The 27,789-nt window shown below is 41.2% G+C and overlaps 1 protein-coding gene across 3 annotated transcripts in view; it reads right to left on the bottom strand.

The window, feature by feature from the left end:
- The window catches only part of PARP8 (poly(ADP-ribose) polymerase family member 8), a 168,629-nt gene that overhangs the window by 19,678 nt on the left and 121,162 nt on the right, over positions 1–27,789 (bottom strand). For all 3 annotated transcript variants that reach the window (XM_066240639.1, XM_066240649.1, XM_066240633.1), the window contains 11 exons: positions 25,386–25,511; positions 24,331–24,895; positions 22,914–22,964; positions 22,713–22,808; positions 12,943–13,035; positions 8,910–9,035; positions 6,982–7,047; positions 4,412–4,479; positions 1,995–2,043; positions 722–834; positions 411–483 (listed from right to left, as the gene is read on the bottom strand). In XM_066240639.1, coding sequence (XP_066096736.1) covers positions 411–483; positions 722–834; positions 1,995–2,043; positions 4,412–4,479; positions 6,982–7,047; positions 8,910–9,035; positions 12,943–13,035; positions 22,713–22,808; positions 22,914–22,964; positions 24,331–24,895; positions 25,386–25,511 — 1,426 coding nt within the window. The remainder of the gene's footprint in view (positions 1–410; positions 484–721; positions 835–1,994; positions 2,044–4,411; positions 4,480–6,981; positions 7,048–8,909; positions 9,036–12,942; positions 13,036–22,712; positions 22,809–22,913; positions 22,965–24,330; positions 24,896–25,385; positions 25,512–27,789) is intronic.

The following is a 27,789-nucleotide window of genomic DNA, read 5'->3' as shown; positions in this document are numbered from 1 at the left end:
GACCTGGGGATGGAACAGCAGGTGTCCCACAGCCAGCCCTTCTGTGTCCAGTTTCCGGGTCCCTGTTAGCTCTTAGTCACCCCGGAGCAGGGCTCAAAGAACGTGTATTCAAGGAGCAGCCAGAATGCCTATAGGGCTTTATTTTTTTGCATGATGACGTTTTCTACTTATATTCAAAAGGATTTTACTCTTTTTGCACACCAGCCAACTGCTTCTTTCCGCCCCTGTACTGTGTGTGGGTCAATTCTACTTCAGTTACTTTGGGAAAATGACTTACACTCATTAAAAATCCCAACTAATGTTTAAAACTCCAAATACTCTCTCTTTTATAAGTGCAACACAACGACAGGCTTGCCACCGATCACCACAGTGGGAGAAGAGCAAGGGCCCGGGAAACCTTCAGGGTTTACCTGCAGCCTCGTGTTCGAAGCGACGACAAGCCCATTCCTCAGGATGGAATGCCAGTTCTCGATGTGTGAGCCACTGAGACAGAGGGGGGAGGGAGGAAAAACCAGAACTCAGGCATCTCTTACGTAAAATAATACATAACAGTCAAAGAACACAAGCCACGGTGCCTTCCGAGCTCCTAGGTCAAGTGGGACATTGTTGTCGTTGACCTCTCAGCGTTATTACAGCCAACGATGACCACAGAAGTTTCTCCTCCCCGCACATTTCTGAAGACAGGGGGCACTCACCCCTCCCGAGAGTAAGCCACACTCACTGAAATGCGAAGGTACTTCCGAAGAGTTTTTTAGCAGCTCTGAAATTGGATTCTTTGGCTGGAGGACTGCTGAGGAGGAGGAACTGATGTGGCGTATGCATAAACTTCAATTGCTGCCGTCGGAAAAGAATGACACATAATAAAAAAAAGTTCAATTTAACGTACAATCAGGCTACCAGTAATTTCAAATTTTACTGGTCTAAGAATTAGATAGCTTCAAACCATAATAAATTTAGGCTACTCACATCAACAAAAATATTCATTCAAAAAAAAAAAAAAAACCCGAACCCAACCCTGTATAAATAATAAATCATGGAACTGGTGGTACAAAGGATAATCCTTTAGGCTAACAGAAAATGAATAGAAGACCACAATCCAAAGTCATTTATATTTAGCTCTGAAATATACTATGTAATCACGTTCAAGATCTGCCTTCCTAATTACATTTCTTCTTAAGAATTTTATTACAGAATTCCCTAAGTGTACCCTAGCTATGCAACTGGGGAAACAGTCTGAGAGTTTACTAAGCAAAAAAGAAAGTTAGCCTAGGAGGTTAAAATTTAAAAAAAAAGAAAGAAAATATCATCATGCTGTATTTGCATATCTGTAAAAACTGGAAATCGCCCACATTCAAATATTGTTTGCCGCTTCGTTCACAGAAAAGAAATTAAAGCAGAACCTTCTGGGTGAGCTGCCTGCTCCCATTTGCTAACTGCTGCCCGTTCCCTTCCAACGAGGAGCAGACTTCTACAGGGACACAACGGAGGACTCTCCCAGCCAGGGATCCGGAGATGGGAGAGCTGAGGTTGCAGACACGGCTCTTATTGATGATCCAGAGTGCGTCAGCTTTCTTGTTGCTATGTCAGAGCACCGGGCCAATCAGGGAGCTATCTGGAGGCATTACCTTCTCTTGGTACAGAGAAGCAGAGCAGTGCCAGCAATGATTAAAAGCCCATTCCCTTTCCCTGGTCAATCCCTACACCATATTCTTTCTGTCGCCTTTGGAATAACTCTCTCACACCAACTCTGATTTATTTAAAAGGTCAGGGCAACAGCCTGCATTTGAATTTGATAGCTTGGAAAAGCCTGAAGCTGGTGCGCATATGGCAACTTCAAACCGAAGAATCAGGCCTAACCCAAGTCTACTTTAATTTCCTGGAGAGGCGGCCAAAAAAAAAAAAAAAAAAATCAATCAATTAATAACAGGGCTCGTTTCTCCCAACTAACAAGTGTTCCCCCCATTTCTGTGCGTATATGTGAAAAATTAACTTACCCTGTTAACTGGCAGTTTCACAATATGTGACCTATTACTTGAAATAACCCTAAAATGAATTAAAATAATTCATCAGTCAAGAAAATATTTGCCAAATGTTTTTAGGGTTTTATTCCTTAGTTGGCAAGTGATCGAAACTTATTTTTACTGTGATATAAACTTAACTGAGTCATAATTTTACTTAATGACATAATTTTGCTTTGCTTTTTGAAACAGTTTAAAGAGCTTATGTAACAAAATATTTCAACCTGAGAAACAATATTTTAATCTTCTTTAAAACTTAAGATAATTTTTAATGTTTACAATCTCAAAAATCAGCAAAATGAACAGATCCAAATATAGTTTCAAATGCTAATCTATATATCACAAAGATTATTTATTATTATTATTATTATTATGTATATTTCTGAAGTGAGAAGCAGGGAGGCAGAGAGACAGGCTCCTGCATGAGCCCTACCGGGATCCACCCGGCATGCCCACCAGGGGGCAATGCTCTGCCGCTTTGGGGCGTTGCTCTGTTGCAACCTAAGCCATTCTAGCGCCTGAGGCGGAGGTCATGGAGCCATCCTCAGCGTCCGGGTCAACTTTGCTCCCATGGAGCCTTGGCTGCAGGAGGGGAAGAGACTGAAAGGAAGGAGAGGGGGAGGGGTGGAGAAGCAGATGGGCACTTCTCCTGTGTGCCCTGGCTCGGAATCAAACGCAGGACTTCCATATACCTGGCCGACGCTATACCACTGAGCCAACCAGCCAGGGCCTATATAGCATAAAGATTAGAAGATGATACTGCTTTCTTTGCCCCCTCCCTATATTACCTAATTAAAACTGAGCTTTTAATGAAGATCTTCCTTCTTTAAATATTTAAGAATCACTTTGGGCTGATGTACACAATGATTAAAAGCTGTTTTTCAACATATTTAGACACAGAAGTTGAAAATATTAAATTCAGATATCTGAAAATTTTTTTCAGGTATACAAAATAATAAGCAGGGAAAATGGTAAAACTTTTTGATAGATTTTTTTTTCCCTTGAATGAAGAATGACTGACAAGCTGAAGTAAATGTTCATAATAATCAAAGCTTAATTATCAGGCTGATGTCAGGGAAAAAAGAGATGAGCTGCCCGAGATTTGTACCTTCATTCTGAAGATGTTTTAATGCAAGAATTTTAAAAATCAAAATGAAAATGATGTGTTATCTTACTGAACTTGGAATTCTAATAACATATCATGAAACATTCAAGGAAGGAAGAGGACTAATCCTAATTTTTGTCACAGTCTAATATTCGACTATATTAGATGTGTCTTGTAAAATTCTGATGGAGTAAATGTTACATAATTAGAATCACAAGGTATCCAGGTCTTCTCTCCTTTGCCTATTATTACATATTTTTTAGAAAATGTCCTGGCTGTAGCCTGGAATAAACACAATTCACCCCAACCTCAAATAATCTTTAGATGTGTCTTAGCGCATGGTAACTGTGGGAAATTCCACAGTCTGAGTTTTCAGTGATTTCAGAGAGACATGTACATAAAACCCTTACAGGGACTACAAGGAGATATGACTGTTTTCATTTTAAAAGTGAGAAGCCAGAGGGCAAATAACTGCTCCAAAAATTAGGGGGTCAGGGAACATGCAGATACTCTAGGACTTTCAGCCTTTTATCTAGTGCATTTGCACCAATGAAATAAAAGTTGGTTTTGCATCTCATTTGCATAGTTGAACAACTTTCTTTGACTTGTCATTTGATTTTCTGATGTCCTTGCTTAACAACAACAACAAAAATCAAATGCTTCTTTTTATCGCTTCATATTCATTTTGAAATATTCCCTAATTTTGGGGAGCAGTGTATTTGGATGGCACTGTGACAAGGGTGAGGTGTCTCCTGGTCTGAGCTAGGCCTCCTTCAAGGACCCACAGTGGCCCTACGTGACATTCTCTCCAGGCTCACCCATGAACACTGCCTCATCTGTGGCCGTCAAACCCAGGAGTTTCTCAAATTTAGACTGTCCTCAAATTTAGATTTGCTCCCTTGAGCAAATCATACACAACATACATTTCAGACAGATGCTCAATCCCAGGTGAGTTTTATCACTCAGTCCTCTGTCAACTAGAAAAGTACACGAACCAGAAGCTGCTTTAACACGTAGCCCGGTTAACCACACTTTTTGAGACTACAGACACACAGTCTTCACGTCCACTGTCTAGCCACGGGGCGCAGGTGCCGCCCCGCCCTTCCCCGGGTGACACACGAGGCTGCATTAGAAGGAGTGCTGGGAGACCCCCAGACTGCAGACCCCCGGCTCACAGGCTCACAGAGTGTGGTCCTGCACAGTCTCAGACATAGGCTCCCCCTCCCCCCCAGAGCAGGCAGTGGAAACCAATGCTGTTTTCATCAAGAGGAAAACGAGAATTTGATACCATTGCAGCAGGGGGTGCGCAAGGGGGTCCTGTTTGTCCATCTGCTTCTTGATTTCCAGGTACGGCGCCTGAAAAACAGTCATTATACTTCTTGATTTCTCTTGAAAATCCCTTTTTTCCTTTATTTTTTATTTTATTTTATTTTATTTTTTTAGATAAAGGAAAACCAGCACGAACAGGCAGGTATGCCTAAGCCTAGTGACACCTGCAAAACCGTGGTGTGACGTGGTCACAGCCATGATAACCTCCCCCGAGATGATGTGAGCTCTGAACTTCCATGAGGCACAAAGGACTTACCAGAACATTCTGCTAAGACACTTCATAGCCTGGTTTCCATGCACTAGGTCACATCCCTAAGGGTAACCCCAACTCCTCCTGCTGAGCCTTTGAGGAAACGCTGTGTTGCCAACCCACAGAAGGTACCCACCCCCAGGGCTTAGGTTGCTGGGAATTCTCCACTTTCCCCTCCTGTCATTTTCCACCCCCACCCCTCCAGCCCTACTGTCACTTCTCCAGCACCCCTTTTGTTCCCTGTACTTTCTCTTTAAAAACGTCAATTGCTCTGCCTCAGCTGGAGGTGAGCTCTGCTGGTTCCACCGTCCTACAGATAGTGTACAGTCTGTCTCATCACCTTCAGCGGGCGTCCCTGGGCCGTTTCTCTTTGACAATGGCTGTTTCTAACTTTTAACTGACATTGATAGAAACCAAACGTGTAATAGCTACTGTTCATGCTCCTATGTGACCTATTGACTTAGGTGTAGCTCTTTTCGTGGAAAAAAAAATTGAACATTTACATAAAAGCTCTTCTCTTAAAAGTATTTAACAGCATTTATCTTTTCACAGAAAAAAGGGCAATCCGTCTGTGATAAATTTAGGTCTATCTACAGGGCAGTATGTTCTGGAAACAGGATGGTAGAACGAGGTATTTATTTGGAGAGGCTGCAAGAATTTGACGCGATAAATGCTGACAAGCACAGAAAACAAGGGGGCAGGCATTGTTCCCCACCTCCACAGTGAAGAAAGCGGAGCTCCCCACCCCCGCCCCTGGGTCACAGGCCACATCACTGATGAGCAAGTCCTACAAAGGGAGCCTCTTGCTTCCTTGGCTGACACCCGGTGAGCTCTGTCACCTCTAGAGAAAAGAGCTAAAGAGCTTCCACCTGACCCAGAACACAGGAAGGCATCGCTGGCAGAGAGCTGACCTCAGAGCCCAAGTGTGTCACTATTTTAAATCCACGAATAAGCTGGGTCTAGGGTAGGGTATAAATATACCACACCAAAGTCTCCAGGGACTAGAAATGTTTCTGCAATTCTGTGTGAAATATTGCAATAGTCCCCCCCCCCTTAAGTCGAAATGCATTCTGTCATTTTCTTTCCCTTATACCAATATAATAGATACTTGTTTGAAAAGAATTCACATAATGCCAGAAGGAGCAGGCATGGCTAAGCTACTAGGAAGGATGTCGAACAGGCAAACACAGTCACTTTGAATTAAGGGCTCTTTACCAATGTTTAACATAGACTATTTGTGAATGAATGAATGGATATCTTACTGTGTGAATAACTTTCAAAAGAAATCAAGGCTGAAAGTTGGGAACGTAAATATGTACTTTGGAAGCATCTTTTCAAACAGAGTAAAGATGATGGCAGGGTGGGTGTGGGGAGGACAGTACAAGCTTTATCTCTTCCTGAGACAGGAGAAGACCCCTCAATTTCCTCCCCAGAGACAGGAAATGACCCAGGGTAATAATACTCCTTATCAACTTGGAAGGATCTCTGGGCAGGGCAAGCCGTGAAACCACCATCTTACAAACTGAACCTATAATGCGTTGTTGCTGTCAATTTGAGATGATTCATTTCTATTCAAAACGATGAGTTTTAAACCTCTCTCCAAACCTTCCTCAGTGGAAAGGGGCCAATAATTCAATAGCATGTGCTCTTCCAAGTGCTGTGCTATATGTAGCCCAGGGATATGCCAGACTTTCATGATGAACCACGGATCCTTACTCACCAAACATCCCCACCAAAATCTCTCTCCTAAAGGCCAAAAATATAAACTCACACTCCCAGGGAGTCTGGTGTCTTCCAAAGCTGTTTTAAGACTCGGTTATTGTATCTAAAATATTCACATACAGTTTAAATTGATAAAATATTTTTTCATTGAACATTAAAATGATGTTTTGAAATTATCACTGCTAATTAAAATTGACAGCCTAACAGGAGGGCACCAGACTTAACCCATGCCTTAACATACCCTAAGACACCTCCTCCATGTGCTCAGACTCGTGCTGGAAGGTAAGAGCAGACCATTACGATTATGATGAGGCTGCTGTCACTCTCCAAAAGTCAATGCGGTGGCATGCCAATACACGCGTGTAATTTAATTAAAGCATCTTAGTCCAGCACCACTTCAATTTTTTTTATGATTTCAATTATACTCCCATAGAACAGAAAAGTCTGTATGGCTGGTATGCTCAGACATATTTCTTTTTCCCCCCTTCAGACATTTTTGAAATACAATTTTACACAAGCGAAACCGAACTGTACAAGACCACCGATGATATACTTACTTGTGTCATTTCTCTAATAGAAGTTATGCTATCCAGTGCTTTCATCACTCGATCATAATTCTTCTTCTATTTGAACAAGAAAAAAAAAACCCCAGTGATTTTGCAAGTCTGCACATTCCCAGAGAAATAGATTATTTCTGTACACGAATTTTCCACCGAAGTTCTTTCTGATGGCAATGGCTGTGCTATATACATCATGGGAAGATTTTAATGAGATGGTTCAAGGACGCAGGATTTATAACTGAGTCAGAGGGAAGGGAAAAAGAAAACGCCAGACCTAACAAAACCCATAAAATCATGTGCAGCCCACAGGGGAATAAACTATCAACACACAAAAAAAAGATGTTGAAGGGCCCTGGCCGGTTGGCTCAGTGGTAGAATGTAGGCCCAGAGTGTGGAAGTCCTGGGTTGGATTCCCGGCCACGGCACACAGGAGAAGCACCCATCTGTTTCTCCACCTTTCCCCCCTCCTTTCTCTCTGTCTCTTTCTCTTCCCCTCCTGCAGCCAAGGCTCCCTTGGAGAAAAGTTGGCTCAGGCTCCGAGGATGGCTTCATGGCCTCTGCCTCAGGCATTAGAATGGGGCCCAGGCTGTAACAGAGCAACACCCCACATGGGCTGAGCATCGCTCCCTGGTGGGCATGCCGGGTGGATCCTAGTCGGACGCATGTGGGAGTCTGTCTGACTACCTCCCCGCTTCTCACTTTGGAAAAATACAACAGAAAAAAAAAGAATGTTGATATTGGGCCCTGGCTGGGTAACTCATTTGGCTAAATCGTCCTAATACGCCAAGGTTGTGGGTTCAATCCCCAGTCAAGGGCACAAACAAGAACCTACCAAGGAAGGCACGGTGAGTGGAACAACAAAGCGATGTTTTGCTCTCTCTCTTTTTCTCTCTCTCCCCCTTCTTCTCTAAAATTAATAATTAAGTAAAATTTAAAAAATAAAAAATATTGGGTTCCATATTCTGCCTTTTCACCACTAAAAGAGATTCAGGCACGATGAATACAGCAAGCATAAAATCCTTCTAAAAATACAAAAATTCACTTTTAATTCTTACGATTCCATTTTGCTCTTTAATTCCATGTGATCGGAAGATAGTTCCCCGAAGAGGAGGAAGGGGCAGGTGTGGAAATAGCACCATCCACTTAACTGACCATTCATTTTGAAGCACAATGTAAATGTGTAATGTATGCACTGTGCTACCACTTATGAGGTAGTTTTTCCAGAAAATGTTATATGGTCATTGTTTCTAGAAAAGGCTTCCAAGATGAATAGCAATAGAAACTAAGGCAATTTTAGGTGTCGTGCAATTTGAAATTTGTCATTTCAGGAGTACTCTGCCTAGTATCCGTTAATGTTTATAAAACTGTTATCTCAAGAAATGCCAACTGATCGACAGTATGAATTTAACTATCATTACCCTTCAGATAACTGCAGGGGTATGGGAGGGCAAGAGGGCAGGACTGAAGATACAGTGGCCACAGGGACATTTGTCCTTTTTAATACGTGAGTCTTACAAGTAGTTACATGAGTTAGAATCTCAAAAAAATATATATCTATTGAAAGTGAAATAACCCTAGTGACCATTATTATTATCAGCCAATTATTAAGATCTATTTACCGACCCCCCACATGCAGATCAGAACATGAGAGGATTAAATAGGTCTAGTTTCATGAAGAGGAAGGTCTGGAAATGACATTAAGGGGTGGAAGGACAGGGGAGGTAACAGGACACAGGAAGGACAAAAGGTGGAAGTAAGTCTGGTTTGTAGAAGAAGACTCTTATTTATGAAATGGATACAGAGTCCCTGACGATCCCGGGTATGCTCAATGACACGGCGGTTTAGAGAGAAAAGCCCATGAGACTCAATTCCCTGCTATTGTTGATGGACACGTGTGTGATTGCCGTGTGAGGCCCACTACTCACCCTGGGGTTGAAGGCCAGCATCTGAGGGTCGTTAGGATCAACCACAGAAGGGTACGGCTCGAAAATGACCACCTTCCTGGGAGATTCCAGCGCAGACCTGCACATGGAGACCAGCAGGTCCACCACCTTGAAATACACATGGAAGACAGTTACCACAACTTCCGGTTTTTACCCCGTGCCTGGCCATGGGGTCTCCCTCTCCTGGGAATTAATTAGGAAGATTCAGGAATGCTAACGGAGCTCTCCAATCTGCCCTTTGTCATGCTAGATCAAGTCTGACCAAAGCTGACCCTCAATTTATAGGAATACATGTTGCTTCTCATTACTCATGTCCTAATACTCTTGTCACGAACATACAATATGTGCTAACATTGCTCTAGGTTCTATGACAAGACAATGAACAAAACAAACAGGTCCTTGCTCTCCTAAGGACTGACATCCCAACGAAGATGACGCATAATAAAAACAAATCAGTTAAACAAATATACACTTAAATACAGTTACTGGTCATGTTTAATGCTATAAAAAAATAAAGCACGCATTGGAGATAAAGGCAGTGATGGGTACTGTGTGCATATGTTAATTTTCCATGGAGTAAACTGTACAGTTAAAAAAATTGTAATGCATGACTTGGATTTCTTTTACACAAAATTATATATATTTCCCCACTGCCAGCATTTCAAATTAAAGACTCTGAATAGGATCTTAGCCCATATGGTGCGTGCTGTGGCCAGCAAGTTACAGCAATCTTTCTTCTTCAGCTGAATAAGAAAACTGAAGAGGCAGTGTGGAGGCTGGCTAAGACATTTTGGATAAGAATGCCATGGGATATTAAATTCAAGCAATGGGAATCACATCAGGCCATGTGATGAGTGGAAATGAAAGAAAGGTCTGCGCATTTATAGAACCACATGCATTTCCAGAAGACAAGACATTACGTATAAACTCAACTGGTAAGTCAGGGAGTCCCTCCAACCCTCCTCCTGCCCACCACACAGACACAAAAATGACAGGCCTCAGAGCTTGTGCACGTGAGAAATTCAAGTGCGGGTTGGCAAGGAAGGCACGCACGGGAGTTACAGGAGTGGCCTCCAGATATACAATGCATTCTGCAAAGAGGTGGATATAGTTTGTACACCAGTGGCCTTCAAACATTTCAATTGTGACTCCTTTAGTGTTTTTATTCCAAAAAAATTCTCATTTGAGAGCCCAAAATATAAAGGAACAAATGGAGCTGTTCCAGCTGATGCAGTTCCGGGGGCCAGACATTCTACATCAGCCCCAGCCCTGCCTGCCGAGCAACGCGGGGTACCGCGTAGAATGCAGCTGTCTGGTGGTGCGCCGCGGCCAAGAAGAGGTGCCTCCCTTCTGTCTACAAAAACAATTTGTTTCTGGGTAGCCTTTAGGACCATAACAAGAATACTGGGGTACTTGCAAGGAATATTTCACGTTGCAGTAGAAACACTAACTGCTCTGACTTCTGGATACTGATGTTTAGAGTTGAGTCACTCAATTGATCTGATTGTGTACTTGTGCTTGGTCATGATCATTACATGACCCCAAATTAATTTCTCTTTAAGAACCATAATTTTTAGAGACGTATCTTTATAACAGGGGGAGAGGGGTACCTATTATTCTATCTGTCTAGCCTACTGTTAGCATGATGTCTGTTTTCCTTCTAATCAACTACTTATTTCTAGGCTTTAATTCAGGGGTCTCAAACTCGCGGGCCGCATGTGGCCCGCCGTACAATTTTGTGTGGCCCGCAGACTAATCCACGAACTACAGTTTCTGGTCGTTTTGTGACACTGAAAAGTGTTGCGTAACAGTTGCCTTTTGTAGACCTAGTGCGGCCCGCTGAACGGCTGTGATCTTGCTCTGCGGCCCACATGCTGAGTTGAGTTTGAGACCCCTGCTTTAATTCCTTCCTTTTTCAAATGGTTTGAGGGAGAGTTTACATCCAGTAAAATGCACAAATGTTACCTATACTACTTGAAGAATTGATACACATACACATACACACACACACACACCTGTGTAAAGTATGATTATTTTCACCAGCTATAAACAGCACACATTAAAGTGGTGGGGTTTTTTTTGAGCAACATTAGTTCCAAGGGATGAGAAAAACTTTTACATTAAAAAAAAGGGTAGAAAAGAAAAAGATGCACTATGGTCAGACATATCTGAGTGGCGAGTCATTTTCCTTGTTGTAGGGAACCTCACAGCCTTGCATATGTGCATGTGGAGTATAGAACAACACCAAGATTTATATTTGAAATTAATCTTAATCATGGAATTACTTTTCCACATGACACAGGATCAGTGTTCTACTATTTGCATTATTTTTATTCATAACTCATCACTTCACAATTATTGTCCTTAATGCTTCATATTAGTTTAGTTGATCACGGAGATGACTAGGTTAAGGGACGGCATACATCCATGGCGGGCTATCCATACGGACTGTGCACCCTCATCTAGCGGCGTGGCATGCCTGTTTGTTACACAGGAGGCCTTTGATACGTGTTGAAAGAGTGACAATATGTCTGTTGCATGATCATTTCCGCCACCCATCTTCGTGAATTTTGCAAACGAGAGATAGATATGATTTTTAGTGAAGTTGACTATAAATTCCTCACACGTCTTTACTAACTATAGGTCCCTGTTTGTGAGTGAAATGCATCCATTTCACCCATTACTATGTTAGGATGTCTTTGTGGCTTTCTTGATTTTTATGAACTTTCATATAATTTGGGTGTGGCAAAATAAATTTTTCCACATTTAGCTCTTGAAGGTTCACTATCTCTTCTAGTAACAAATATAAAGTATTCAATATGTCTGAACTCCCATCTGTTGCAATTTTCCTTTATGGTTTATTGATGTGGAAATGCATGAAGCTGACATGGTACCTACACTGTGCATGCTCAGTTTTATTCTCTAGTGTATGCGTGTGTGTGTATTTTATTGAGTTTATTGGGGTGACACTGGTTAATATTTTTAAACAGAACTAATCTTCAAGCCATTTGCAATTCACTCTTACACACAGTCCAGAGTAAAACACTAGACTGATTCCTTCCAGGATGCCGCCACTGCTTCCCACAGCGTTTCCTGAATCATTTCAGCTTACCACTCAATGTGATACCTCTTTTAACATATGTTAAGTATAGGGATGACTTGTGCATTTTGTGGCTAATCTGCCATTCTGCTCCTTGCCACCATTGTATTTTGTTAAAATACGCTGCTCACAAAAAGGGAATATTTCAAAATGAATATGAAGCGATAAAATATCCCCTAATTTTTATGAGCAGTATATTACAAGATAGCATAGAATGTTTTTGTATATAGATAAGCTAGCTTCCCCTTACTTTTTTTTTTTTTTTTTTTTAAGTTTTCTGACTTTTTCCTTCTAGTTATGTTAGTAATTTACTTAGGCTCTGTAAATGAAGAAGAAGAAAGGAAGAAACCAATTGAAATTTTAAAGGAATCGTCCAATATGTTTTGACATCTTCATAATTCATTTTTTCCTTCCAGAAACATGGAAAGCTTCTCTCCCTCCAAATCATTTTCATTCGTTGTTCTATTTTTCTTCTTCTGCCACAAACACGGCGACTGGAAAATTGAATGTGCTCTTTTTTATTGCATGCTCTGCCTGCTCTCTTTTCATCTAAGTTTTAGAGAGAACTTGGCTTCCACTTCATGGAGCTACAGCCTTAGGAGCACATTTTGCATAAGACATGTGCAGGGGCTTCCCTCTCTGAACCTCCACGCATAAGAGAGTCACAGCTCTTCTCCCTCCACACGACAGAAAGCTGGTCTCATTTCTCCCCTTGGCAACGGCACAGCGACAACAAAACACACAGGAGGTCAAGAGAGCAAAATTTAGTTCATACGTTCAGTATATCAAATGCCAGTTTGCTTTAACGACCAACTATCAAAAATGTGTCCACGATGGCAGAGGGGCAGTAAGTAGGGAATCAGGATATATCTTTTGAATCCCAGTAAAAGGATAACTGGTGCCCCGTGTTCCTACCTGAGCCCCGGTCGCAATCTCGTCGGCGGCCTCGTTCATCACGCCCAGGGTTTGGAAGGCAAACACACACAGCTCGCGTTCACACACGGTGGGCTGCAAGAGAAGGGGGGGCCGTCACCACCTTCCATTCCAGCTCCTGAGTCCTGAATTACATGAATGACATTACACGGAACGAACGGAAAATCGAACATTTTATAATGTTCAAAAGAAGGGAGTACTATTGCTTTAATAAAAATTTCGGTGTTTAGGTCACAATTAGTAAATACTTACTGACATAAAGTCACAAATGTGATTAAGAATGCATGTGTTAAGGCCCTGGCCGGTTGGCTCAGTGGTAGAGCATCGGTCTGGTGTGCAGAAGTCCCGGGTTCGATTCCTGGCCAGGGTACACAGGAGAGGCGCCCATCTGCTTCTCCACCCCTCCCCCTCTCCTTCCTCTCTGTCTCTCTCTTCCCCTCCCGCAGCCGAGGCTCCATTGGAGCAAAGATGGCCCGGGCACTGGGGATGGCTCCTTGGCCTCTGCCCCAGGCGCTAGAATGGCTCTGGTCGCAACAGAGCGACGCCCCGGAGGGGCAGAGCATTGCCCCCTGGTGGGCAGAGCATCGCCCCCTGGTGGGCGTGCCAGGTGGATCCCAGTAGGGCGCATGCGGGAGTCTGTGTGACTGTCTCTCCCCGTTTCCAGCTTCAGAAAAATACAAAAAAAAAAAAAAAAAAAAAAAAGAATGCATGTGTTAGTTATAGCCCATTTGCACTAGGAACGATTTAGCAATAGATGAAAATGTTCTTAAATTGGAAAGTCCACATCTCCTGTTTAATATACATTTATATATATACATATATAAATATATATACATAGTATAACATGTACAATATATGTTTATACATATATAACTATATATGTCTGTTATATACACATATACAGACATATATATATAAATATAAAAGCAGATACCTAAGCTGGTGATATTCTAAAAAATGAGTTTAAACTCCAAACCTGTGAAAACAAATAAACAAAGGAGAATTCCACTTTTCTCTCCAAAGTAATTTTCTTTGGAAGAAAGAAGCATGACTCTGCCTAGTTGCTACCCAGCTCTTGAAAGATTGGTTTTGTTGCAAAAATTTTCGACTTCAATAACCTCCCGAAGTCAACAGCACTGAAATATACACTCTGCAATTGCTTCCGAAGAACTCTCATCTTTCAAATCTAATACTGTGTCATCTGTTTGATTTATCTTATCTCCTGAGTTCCACTGCATTAGGTAGCTGATGAAGCCTAACACGATGCAATCCACGCTGCGGTGCACAGCAGAGAAAAGGCATCTGTTAGTGCCACTGCCCTGCGCTCACTCCTTTCAGAGGACAACTGGTCTACCCCTGGAGCAGGGGAAGTACGGCCCCAGTCAGGACATCCTTTATGTTCAGAAGGGGCTTCTATGGTGGTTTTGTGGAATAAAGCATGACCAATCACAAAAGGTTTCTGGTTGACCTTCCCCTAGGTGATTTTAGGGAAAGAGAGAGAGAGAGAAAAAAAAAAAAGAATTGATATATTTCCTTTATCAGCCTTAAATGTGCAGTTGGGTTCCATTTCAGAAACACCAGGAAAAGCTACCTATGGGAAGAAAGTATCTGGAGAAAGTTCTTCATCCAGACTCAAACAATACACACCATCCTACATATACTATATGGATATACTTAGAGCAGACTGTGCAATTTCCATTTCTTTTGAGTGTTTAATCCATTCTGTGTGTGTGTGTGTGTGTGTAAGTACCTGTGTGTTTCAGCCTAAATATCCACCGCTGACATTGGGTTGTTTCTATTAACTTTCTAGGAGCTTGGCATGGTATGAAACAACAATGCCGTCATTTAGGGCACATTTATTATACAGTATTGCTGTTGAGTACAGTGAAGCTGTATACAAATGAAAACCCAAGACGACGAACCTTGGCAATCATTAGGGGTCCTGGGAATTAATTCATTTATCAGTTACCCCAAGTTCACTGAGGAAGTAAACAGAGACACAGAAGGTATTTATTTTGTCTTTAATACCCTTTGCCAAGTAACCATAAACTTTTTTTATGATTACACTCCACCAATTCCAAAGCCTCATTTAGTGTACAAGAATAATGACTGCTTTTTTTTATTGTTTTGTTTTTTTAGTATTTGAGCCATGGAAAACCAGTTCAAATATTTACTTACTTACTTTGTGATTGTTCAAATATTTAAGTATGTATGTGTTCCCATATACTTTCTAGGGACTGTAACAGAAACTACCATTCCCATCCCAAATTGGTCCCTTAAACAGTGAAAATGGCAATGAAATAAAATAACCTGCTACAGGAGATTGGAAGGTAATTTCCAAAAGTGTAAATCAGCGAACTCTGAGGTCAACATTTGCAAACTAATTTCTGTAGAATACTTACCCTTCCTCTCCCACGTTTATTCACATTCTGAGGAAGGTGCAAATGCCAACCCACGATGAAGTCCTGAAAGCAAGCTCTCAAACTGCACTAAGTAACCAGGATAAGCTGTGTCTCACTGCACACACCAAGGACATGCTATTCAAAGGATCCCAGCTCAGTGTTACTTAATGAAATAAGTAATTGTGTTGTGGGTTAGCATTTTCACTCTACCAGCCAATCCCCTGCACCCAACAAATTTTGCTATTACTGTATTATTTACACAGAAAAACTCTAGCATCAACTCAAAATCAAACATAGTAATTGAATAGCTATTTCTGGATAAGTGAAATGATGTGTTTTATTACACATACCTGAATACAAAACATGTGTGCCTAAGTATTGTATAATCAAATGTGTACAATACTTACTGATTGATTTTTTAAATTTCCAATAATTAGTTTAAATTTGTAAAATATTATCTACTTTTTGTTTGTTTGTTTGTTTTCTGAAGTGAGAAGTGGGGGAGGCAGACAGACAGACTCCCACATGCACCTGACTGGGATCCACCCAGCAAGCCCACCAGGGGGGCGATGCTCTGCCCATCTGGGGCATTGCTCCATTGCAACCGGAGCAATTCTAGTGCCTGAGGTGGAGGCTATGAAGCTGTCCTCAGTGTCCGGGCCAGCTTTTCTCCAATGGAGCCTTGGCTGTGGGAGGGGAAGAGAGAGATAGAAAGAAAGAAAAGGGGGAAGGGTGGAGAAGCAGATGGGCGCTTCTCCTGTGTGCCCTGACTGGGAATCAAACCAGGAACAACCACACACAGGGCCGATGCTCTACCAATGAGCCAACCGGCCAGGGTTCAAATATTATCTACTCTTAAAGTTATATTATTACATTGCCTTCAAGCAATAAGTCCTATAATTTTTTTTTAAAAGTCCTATAATTTAAACTATAAAATTATGGTGCATGCCTATGGCTGTTACATATCATAGTTGCAATTTAATATTCATTATGCACCATTTAAAAACATGGAAAATGTTATATGTACCTAAAATAAAATTCATTTTAGAAGTGTTTAAGTTAAGATGAATACATTTTTAATTTTATTTCAATGAGATAAAAGTATTTCAATGAATTAAGTGAGAGCAGCAAGAACATATGTCAAACAATGTTTCTAAGCCCTCAAGGATATTTTAGAACGTAACCACATTTTAGAAACTTTATGTTTTTAATGAATTTCAATTACCTACTACTGAAAAAAGAAATGATACAACTCAAGAGAATATAACTATGTATTCATATACATCACACATGATGTAGGTGAATGGCTTTCAAACCATTTTGCCAGTCTTTTTGTTTAAACAAAGCATTTCATGCAAACCCAATATATAGAAGAAATAACAGTGGATATTATTCCAGAAAGACCACGTGTGCATGGTTCAGTTTTCCTATCTGTAAAACAGGGATAAAAATCACAGCTAGCTTGTCAGGTTGATAAGAAGACCAAGTGAGCCTGACCAGGTGGTGGCGCAGTGGATAGAGTGTTGGACTGGGATGCAGAAGATCCCAGGTTCGAGACCCCGAGCTCGCCAGCTTGAGTGCGGGCTCATCTGGTTTGAGCAGAGCTTGCCAGCTTGGACCCAAGGTCACTGCTTGAACAAGGGGTTACTCGGTCTGCTGTAGCCCCACAGTCAAGGCATATATAAGAAAGCAATCAATGAACAACTAAGGTGTCGTAACGAAAAACTAATGATTGATGCTTCTCATCTCTCTCCGTTCCTGTCTGTCTGTCCCTATCTATCCCTCTCCTATCTGACTCTCTCTCTGTCTCTGTAAAAAAAAAAAAAAAAAGACCAAGTGAGAAAAACAATCAAGATAAGGTTTATAAAATCTTGAGGTAGGAAGCTGTTTAAATTTTAACATTAGGTAACTTACTATAGATTAACTGCCTCTTCTTGTTCTTACCCAATGTCTATACAAATATAAGCATTTAATAAAAATTTGCACTGAAGCATATTAAGAGGTAGTATTTTTGTTTCATATTCAGTTTATCAGAATTTTTACTTCATTGCTAAAATCTTTCTCATTAAAAAAGGAAGGAAGACACACAGAACCTACAAGCCCTTAATTCTCTGTGTCTGGTTTTATAACAATGCTTTGGTTCTTCTAATGTTTTGGAGGAGACGCATTAAGGGGGGGAAAGTGTTACCATACTGAGGAAGGGCAGGAATCCCACCGAGATCAAGACATGTATTCCGTAAGACGGGATCAGGCCAGACTGCGCCTCTACACACAGTCTCGTACAACTAGTTATTGTTGGCGCATAAAACCAATTTCTAGCTTGACCAGGCGGTGGCACAGTGGGTAGAGCATTGGACTGGGACTAGGATATGGTTTACATTCATTCTTCAAACGGTAAAGTGAAACCTAGCAAGAGCAGACCTAGCTATTTTCTTCTTGGGAGGTGAGTGGGACCCACCCGGCTTTATCCACATGCTTGGTTTATTAGAGTTTTCATGGGAATGCCTTAAAATATGACCAAATTATAACCAAGGATTATTAATTTCCCTCTGAAAATAAGAACCTTAGTTATGAACATCTGTCTAAGGTCCACAGTAGGTGGGATACACACAAATATAGGTTCTCAAGTTTCTCAGTTGACTGCTTTAGTAGGATTGGGCATTATTCTCAAGTGGGGAGAACAAACTTCCAGGACCTACGGATTCACTCAGAGCAAGTAACCTGAGACCATTTCACATGGCCGGACGACTGAATGAGGTTCAGAGTTCTCATAATGTATGTTGATGTGGGTAACAAAAAAGTCTGTTAACCAAGGATATACAGAATGATTGCCAAGTATCAATGACAAACTTCCAACTTTGTAAGGACACCATCCACACAACCATGTGTTGTTTTGTTTGTTTTTTTTCCCAACAGTTCAGCAGCTCACATGCAGGGATCAAAAAAAAAAAAAAACACACAAAAAAAAACAACAAACAATTTCATTGATCTGAGATGGGAGTCTTCAAGGTGAGTGTAACAAAAAGACAAGGGCACTAAGGATTCAGAGGCTGACAAACGCTGGAGGATTCTGTCCATGAAACCTTCCCCACCTTGCAAAAACACTTGATGAAGACATACTGGTAATCAACACTTTAAAAGCATTTCTCAAACAGATGCTGTATTAACACTCGAACTAGTTTCAAACTGCACAGAACCAATGACTTGGTTTGGGTTTGGTTTCTGATTAAGATTCAAATTTCACTGCCAAACCGGAGAGTTGGGCCAAACTGGAGAGTCAGGCATCTCTAGAACAATCTCCTGGTGTTAATGTGCATTTTATGCAGATTCAAAGTGCTACATGTCAGAACTCAAACCTGGGAGTGACACTGATACACTTGGTAAACAGAAGAGCAAACGGGAGCATTCTGGTATTTCTGAATAAGTAATTTAGTTCCCTGTGGGGCAGAAACTGCGACATGCTTACCCAGACTTGTGCAAAGTGGCGGAATAGCACACGTAGCTATAAATTGTAGGGGTTTTGGAACTTAGGGGATTTATGTCATATAATAAAAACTAGATTTGGAGAAAAGAGAAAAAATATTAAAAAAATAGAGTGAGGCACTGGCCAGTGGGCTTGGGTAGAGCGTCGGCCCGGCGTGTGGAAGTCCTAGCTTTGATTCCTAGCCAGGGCACACAGGAGAAGTGCCCATCTGCTTCTCCGTCCTTCCCCCTCTCCCTTCTCTCTATCTCTCTCTTCCCCTACTGCAGCCAAGCCTCTACTGGAGCAAAGCTGGCCCAGGCGCTGAAGACAGCTCCATGGCCTCCACTTCAGGCACTAGAATGGCTCTGGCCACAATGGAGCAATGCCCCAGAGGGGCCGAGTACTGCCCCATTGTGGGCTTGCCGGCTGGATCCCAGTTGGGCGCATGCGGGAGTCTGTCTCTCTGTCGCCCCCCCCCCCCCCCCCCCCCCCGCTTCTTGAACTTTGAAATAGAAAGATCTAAGAAACACAATAATATCAGACATAGAATACTATGGAAACCCAAGTTTTATCTAACTTAGGTTATAACTTCCTCTCTTTGTATCTCTGGGGCTTATTAGTTTGCAACACATCATATGGACTGAATGAGTGAGTCCGTTTATTAATATCCCATAAGAAGATATTTTTCTAACAATTCTTATACATTACTATTAAAACTGTAATAAAACATACTGCAATAGATAAAAGAGAAAGAGAGAAAGAAATGAGTGAGCCTGACTTAGGTGAAATTTCTAACAGAATCAAGGGCAGGTCTTTCTGTACCTCTCTCCCTTTGAATATGAACTGTTTCTTTGATTTTCATTTCATGATCTGATTTCATACATCACTTATCTTACTATTTGAAAAAAACCAAAGTAATTTTTCTTATTTCCCTGAATAGCAGTCTGAACTACAGCAACAAAAAAATAAGAGATAACTAGCTATGTTTATTCACAAAATGTTGTTTTCCCTCGTTTACAAAAGCACTTCCACTTCCAAAAGAGAGAGCACATTTCACCGGTACAGAATGATGTAAAGTAAAACCAACTTGGAAGACATAGAGAATACTAATAGCCACTATGAGATTTCTATCACTTATTACTGGGATGAACTGCCAGTCACCAAACCACAAAGAGTGAACCCCTGACAACATGTGTGGTAGAGTCTTCTGTAGGATGCAGAAGTCAATTTAAGTACATGAGCCAAGGGTACCACCATGATGAAGAACCATGTCCTCAGCGCCATCCTGCCAGGGTCCAAATCCTGTCTCTCTCACTTGCCAGCAGCGTGACACTGAATCAATGTTTTCCTCATCTGCAGTCAGAGATAATAATGATACTCTCCTCATTAGGGTTACTATGAGGACTGAATTAGAGAACGCACGTAAAGCATTTTGAACATATGATCATATAAAAAACACTCAAAAAAGATTGTGCTGTGAATAACAATACTGTCATGTCCTGCAGTGGAAATGGCTTAGCCATGGAAGGGGCAGAACAGAACTAAGTTCATAAGCAGACACCAACAAAGTAGAAATGCAGCTCTTAAAGCAGCGGTTCTCAACCCGTGGGTCGTGACCCTGGCGGGGGTCCAATGACCAAAACACAGGGGTCGCCTAAAGCCATCAGAAAATACATATTTATTATACAATACAATTTAAAATAAAATATGTATTTCTGATGGCTTTAGGCAACCCCTGTGTTTTGGTCGTTCGACCCCCGCCGAGGTCACGACCCACAGGTTGAGAACCACTGTCTTAAAAGGATACACTGAGAGGGTCACAAGACCCTCCCTGTTCTCATGATAACCACACATGATCATAACCAAATAAAAGTAACCTATGCAACTATATAATAAACACATGCTGACTTAGTTAAATTAAATGTGGGGTTTAGAATAACAATATATCTCTTTGAGAGAAAAGCTGATTGGCAAAAAAACAGGTCATGGGTGGCAAACAAAAAAAAATGTTTTATATATATTTCCCATGCACAAATAAAATAAAACAAGTATAAAAATACCTAACAAATAATTATGTTTATAAATGGTTGTTACATATAGTTTTTAATGTATAAATCTTGAAATACAATGACTTAAATGTAAGATATCAACTAAAAAAACTCTTGGCAAAAAACTTAAGGTGTAAATCTCTGTGACCTTGAATTAGACAAAGGTTCAACTGGTAAATTTGGACTCCATTAAAACTAAAAACTTTTGTATATCACAGGAGCACACAATAGACTATACAGATGTCATATTATAAAGCTGTACACCTAAAATTTATGTTATTAATCAATGTTACCACAATAAATTTAAAGATTAGAAAACCCAGTACTCCTAAAACTAATACTATAAAATAATAATAAATGTAAGCTGTAATTGGGAAGAACCTACCAAAAAAGGAAAAAAAAATTGCAAATCATATATCTAATAAGGATATAGTATTCACAATATACAAAAAAACTCTAACTCAATAGCAATAACAAAAAAAAAAATTTAAAAATAGGCAAAGAATTCGAACAGACATTTCTCCAAAGAAGATATACAATGGCCATCAAGCATGTGAAAAGATGCCCTAAAACATTAGTCATCAGGGAAATACAAATCAAAACTACCATGAGATACAATTTCACACTACAGTGGCGATATATATATATATATATATATATATATATATATTAAGATAACAAATGTTGGTGAAGATGTGCAGAAATTGAAACCATCACACACTGTTGGCAGAAATATAAAATGGTCAGAAAGTTTGGTATCTCCTCAAAAAGGAAAAGAACTAACATATGTCTCAGCAATTCCATTAACAGATGAATAAACAATGTCATATGCCATACAATGTAACATGATTCCACCACAAAAAGGAATAAAGGATGGATAGACACACTACATGGATGAACCTTGAAAACACTAACTTAAAGAAGCCCAAAACAATAGGACACATAATGTATGATTCCATTTGTATGAAGTGTCCAAAATAGGAAAATTCATAACAGATAGAAAATAGATGAGTGGTTGCCAGGGGTGAGGGGAAGGGGAAATTGGGGTGACCGCTAACAGTGACAGGGGTTCTTCTATGCGCAATGAAAACGTTCTAGAATTGGACAGTGGTAATCGTTGTACAACATTATGAAGCTACTGAAAAGCAGTGAACTGTGCCCACTAAATTAATGAATTATATGTTCTATAAATTTTATCTCAATAAAAAAAATTGTAAACAAAGTGTGAAATTGGATAATTCTCCCCCCAATGCACACTGATTCCTATTTCTGCACTCTCTCCATCAGACCCTTGGATGTGTCAATGAGATGGCATTGTCTGAATCTTTATCCTGACTGACTGCATGTGACTATGGACCTCTTCTAACTGAAATAAAGACTACCTTCTCCTCTCTATGTTAAGCATCTTAAATTATGTGGCTCTGAAGAAACACTGTTTACAAATTTTCATACACACACACACACACACACCTATATCTGTATCGATATCTATCTCCATATCCAGCTACATGTACATGACATAGATGATCTATGATATAGACACATACAGGTAAGTAGATGAAAAGAGAAATGACCGATAGGGCACATGTAGAAAGTGCAAAGAGAAATACTTCCTTAATGTCACACTCCTTGCTCTTGCATAGGGATTCCTTCAGAAACAGTGACTCACTGGTCAAAATTATACCACTTCGTGTACGAAGTAACTTGCTCAACCATACATGAACTTGCTCAACAAGGAGTATTTACTGTCAATGCAGCTATTTACTTTTTATTTTTATATCTTAACCCTTTCCACTTATATTCTAAGTCCACACTGGCACACTACTGACGGGAGCTCACCCTGAGCATAGGTCCGTTCTGAAACACGTGTCGCTCATCACAGACCACGCAGTACTCGTTCAACACGGGGATCCGCTGTTCAGCAAACTCAATCGTCTGAACAAAGCACCGAAGAGAAACGGTTAGGTCAAGCTCACAAGTGATTTGAAAACCCACTTAAAGCTAAAATATTTTAAAAGTGGGTGGATTCTTGGCTCATACCTGCACTAGGAAGCCACGGTCTCGTATTGGAATGCATTTGGCACCATTTGGCTATAGAAAGTAAAGGAAAAGAACAAATTAATTTTTTTAAATGGGCCATTATGTAAATTCTAGCCTTTTGCTTTGTGCAACCGTGAATACATATGTAATCCTTCTAAGATCACTTGTAACAGGAGTTAAGTCACTGACACGACATGAAACTTTTCGAGTATCTGTGTTATAAGAAACTTTCTGCCATTTCTATTGCAATCTCTGTCTCAACTGAATGAATATTCTTCATGCCTGATCTTCTAGTAAAAATGATTGACATCTTTACGTGATCACAGAAATTATCTCCTCTATTACCCATTGTCAAATGCTCGCACCTCCTCATTCAGAGTATTGCAATCTTATTTTATAACCAGAAAGAATTACTCCTCCAAAGACTTTTAAGACAGGTACCGAAAAGTGTACAACACTAAACGGTTATAGTATGCTTACACTTAACAATACAGGAGGGCTCTAAGACATTTCCTTTTACAGACTATCTAAGATTATCTTTCTTAGGTGTAGCTAACATGGGATATTTTCCACTATGCAACATTTTGCCGTTATTTTCTGTATGTCCTCAACACTTAAGTTTTGGTAAGAACTGAGCTTAAAGGATGTCCACCTAAAATTATCAATATACTCAAATACATTTTCTTAACACAAATATTATGATAAAACTTATAATTTAATTTTAGAAATAAAGCTATAAAAGAAACAACTTTGCATTTTCATCTGTTGCTAGAGGTAGCCATCTTCATAGTTAAGAGCTAAAATGGCCTTCCCAACACAGACTCATACATACTTACCCAAAGCAAACAAAACACTATATCAACTATTTTGGTTAAATCATGTATATAAAATAGATCTACTTCTTTATCTGCAACTATCATTCAGATTATTTTAGAGGTAAATTCTGTATAAGACTGACTCCCAATAAATACTGCCCAGTGAACTTAAGCTTTAATACATTCGCCTCTCAGTCCTCTCTCTCTGAAAAATAACAGCTTCAGGATAAAGTGACTTTGGGTCTATAGGCACCATGAACAGCTTCAAGTGAGGTAGACAGCCACAGCTATAAATGTTGCTTCTGTCTACAAGTAGTGGTGCTCACAGGCAAAGTTTTCCTCTCAGATATAACAGAGAGGAAATCACTTTTCAGTTATTAGACAAACTTTGTCTTTCATTAAGTAGGTGAGAAAATCAGAGATCAGATAAACCCACTAAATAAAACATTCAACTTTCAGCTTGTTTAAAAAGAAGGGGTGTATGAATCCCACTGACTTGCTTCTCTCCTCGACCACATCTCTACTAACTGATCCCTCGGAAACATTGCCTCCTGCTCCCTCACTTGACGTGGAAGAACTCGAGATGGAAAATATTTACGCACAGCAGGCTGGGAAGATGAAGATGAAGATGGTGTTAAGATACCAATAAGCCCTGAGGTAAGAGAGAGCCTCCGGCCCTCGGCGCTGGGCTCCTGGAAGAGCTCGGCTCTGGAGGACCGGGGGGCACTGGCGTAGGACTTGCTGAGCAGCTTGTGGGTCTTCAGCCCATAGAGCTCTTCCACACGGAGGTTACTGGAGTACGACCTGCTCAGCAGCTTGTGGGGCTTCAGGCCGGTGTTGTGCTCACAGCGTGGCTCTCCGGAACAGGACGGAGGCAACAGTTTATGCGGCTTGAGGGTGAGGCAGTCCTCCGGCTTGGCGGCCGCCGGGCAGGGACGGCTCAAGAGTTTGTGCGACTTGAGGGTCGTCACGGCCTGCTCCGCCCTGGGGTCGCTGGACAGGGAGCGGCCAAAGGTCCTGTGCGACTTGGAGGCGCACATGTCCTCGGTCTTGACGGTGCTGGAGCAAGTCCTTCGCAGCAGCTTATGTGTTTTGGAGATTCCGTCCTGCTCGGATTTCAGCTTGGATTTGCTTTTACCACAACCCGGGGGAGGATAGCTTGGCGACCTTCAAAACGGAACAATTAGAACACGGCCAGTCAGCAGGGGGACAGACCACGCGCCAGGCTCAGTTCACAGCAGGGTTACAACAAACACCGCCTCGTGGTCACACAGCCCGTCCAGCTACAACTGAAACCCAAGTGTGTATGCATGCAGAGCGGTCCCAGCAACTGAAACGTGTTTTTCCTAAAAAGCATAAAAAGATGACCAGGTTTTCCCCCTCCTACTGATCCCAGAGCCCTCCATGGAACTAGCTTAGGTACAGAAGACTCCGATTAGAAAGCAAAGAATGTCATTGGAGGGAATTTAAGAAAACAAAAATGCTAATAAGCATCTATGCTATTCACAAAGTGCAGGCATCTTAGTCTGTTCTTTGCAGTCACAAAGTAAAAATACACAGATGCCAAGCACACAGAAGGGACACCCCAAACCGAGTGACCGGGGACTAGCACGTGCTCAGTGTTCAGCAGCACGGGGGACGGAGCTGGGTCACCCACCTGCGCAAGGTGGAAAACAAATGCAGGGGGGACTTCACTTTCTTCTCGGACAGCTTCTTGTTGTGCAGGCAGCTGGACTTGTCTTTGCTCTGTTTCCACTGCTGCGTCACAAAGGTCTGCATGATCCTGTTGACCCAAAGCAAGGCAGTTATCACAGTGCCCAGACTGGGGAATGGAAGAGAAGATGCCTGCACTGATTACGGAGAGGATGAAGTTATCAAAGGAAAACAAACGCGCGTCCAGGAGAGAGAAAGAAGCATACAAGGTGTTTTTCCACATAGGGAAGCATCATAGAGAAAACTTTTATGACTTTATGAATGATGATTAATCCCTGTGATATAATTAAAAATGCAAATGACAGAAGAGTTAGGTCAAAAAAGGAGGATATAAAGAGATTTATAACGGTTATAATGCGACAGCCTTTAGGATGAATGACTTTGGCTGAAGTGGCGAAAAATAAAATCTGAATTATTTCTGATAATATTGTTATTTCCGGTGCCAGGAAGGCAGTCTGAAAACGATTTTTGTTAATAATTACAATTTTATTTATTGAGATACAAGCAACATCTATTTATTTTTCATGGATGTGCTTCTGTGTTTTTCATCACGAGGAGGAAAAAATAAAACTGTATGATTCTAAGTAAAACTAAGCCGGATGAGACAGGCTCCATGGAGAAATCTAGGACTAGCAATTCTACCTTCAACATAGCCCATATCACCTGTACCAGGGCTTTCTCCTTTTTCTTTTTTCTTAGTGGTGCATGGGAGAGAGAGATAGAGACAGACAGGGAGAGAGGCGAGAAGTATCAACTAATAGTTGTGTCACTTTAGTTGTTCATCGATTATTTCTCATACATGCTTGACCTGAGGGCTCCAGCTGAGCCAGTGATCCCTTGCTTAAGCCTGCAGTGACCTTGGGCTTCAAGCCAGTGACCTTGGGATCATGTCTCTGATCCTACACTCAATCTGGCAACCCTGTGCTCAAGCAGGTGACCTTGGAGTTTTGAACCTTGGACTTCAGTGTCCTAAATCAACACCCTATCCACTGTGCCACCACTGGTCTGGCATAAACACTGTTTTCTTATTTATTTATTTATTTATTTATTTATTTATTGAGAGAAAGCAAGAGAGAGCGAGACAAGGACAGACAGGAAGAGACAGAGAGATAAGAAGCATCAACTCATAGCTGCAGCACTTTAGTTGTTCATTGATTGCTTTCTCATATGTGCTTTGATGGGGGGCTCCAGCCAAGCCAGTGACCCTTGCTCAAACCAGCAACCTTAGGCTTTAAGCCAGCGACCATGGGGTTATCTCTATGACCCCACATTCAAGCCAGTGACTCTATGACTCCAGCTGGTGAGCCCACACTCAAGCTGACAACCTCAGCGCCTCAAACCTGTGTCCTCAGCGTACCAGGCCAATGCTCCATTCACCATGCCACCACCTAGTCTGGCAAACGGAATGTTTTTAAGAAAACAAATTTTTTAGTTACTACCATAAAGCAGGAACTTGGTGACTCCTGATCTCAATGTGTCCTAAGTACAGATCACCTCATCGCTGTTTGCGATCAAGAACCCTGGCGTGTCAACAGCAGCTCAGATCCAGCACCGTTTTCCAAGAAGGGTTTCAAGCTGCCATATCTTCTCTCTTAGACAGCAATGGTCCCTTTGGGTCTGATATTTAAATAGACGGAAACTTTTACAATTACACAAAATGTATTAGGTGTGCAATAAATTAAATATTTTGACTGCCTTTCAAGTCAATTCAGCATTGACTGTTTTTCATGCTCTTTTCCGTCATTTGTAACACAGATGGCTTTTGGAACAGGAAAATGGTACCCTTACCATTTACAATCTACAATATGCCAGGAAGTAAAACATGAACCTCAAGTACAGAGGTTTTTGTTTTTCCCTCTTTAATTCTCAGGATACTTGCGGAAAGCAGCTACTATTGTACATGTTCACAAATAAGAACACAAAATCTACCCAAGTGCGCCTGGCCATACAATGGTGAAGCGACCACACCTGTCTAACCAAATACACATTGACTTACACGGACTTACATTACTCAGAGGGACAGGTGTGGTTCCTGGCACTGAGCCCCTACGAACTTCTCAAGACTTGTCAGCTTTTACCAAACTAACTCAGATCACCGGATAGTACAGCACTCAGACTTCCTGCTCCGATCTTTGTCTGCCACCTTAGACGGGGTCAGCGGAAGCAGTGGAAGCAGTCACAGATGGGATTACTTTGGGTCTTTGTAGCTATAGTCGTAGCGAGGAAGGAAGGTGTGAAACTGAGATCAACTGTGCATAATTCCAATCCGTGGTAAATTCACTGCCAAGTCCAGGACGAGGGAAGATTTTTATTTTACACTTAATTTTTGAAGATTTTTTTTTTCATCG

Source organism: Saccopteryx bilineata, chromosome 1 (genome assembly GCF_036850765.1).
Source record: "Saccopteryx bilineata isolate mSacBil1 chromosome 1, mSacBil1_pri_phased_curated, whole genome shotgun sequence".
In the NCBI taxonomy this organism is placed as follows: domain Eukaryota; kingdom Metazoa; phylum Chordata; class Mammalia; order Chiroptera; family Emballonuridae; genus Saccopteryx; species Saccopteryx bilineata.
This window is presented reverse-complemented; position numbering and strand designations above follow the sequence as displayed.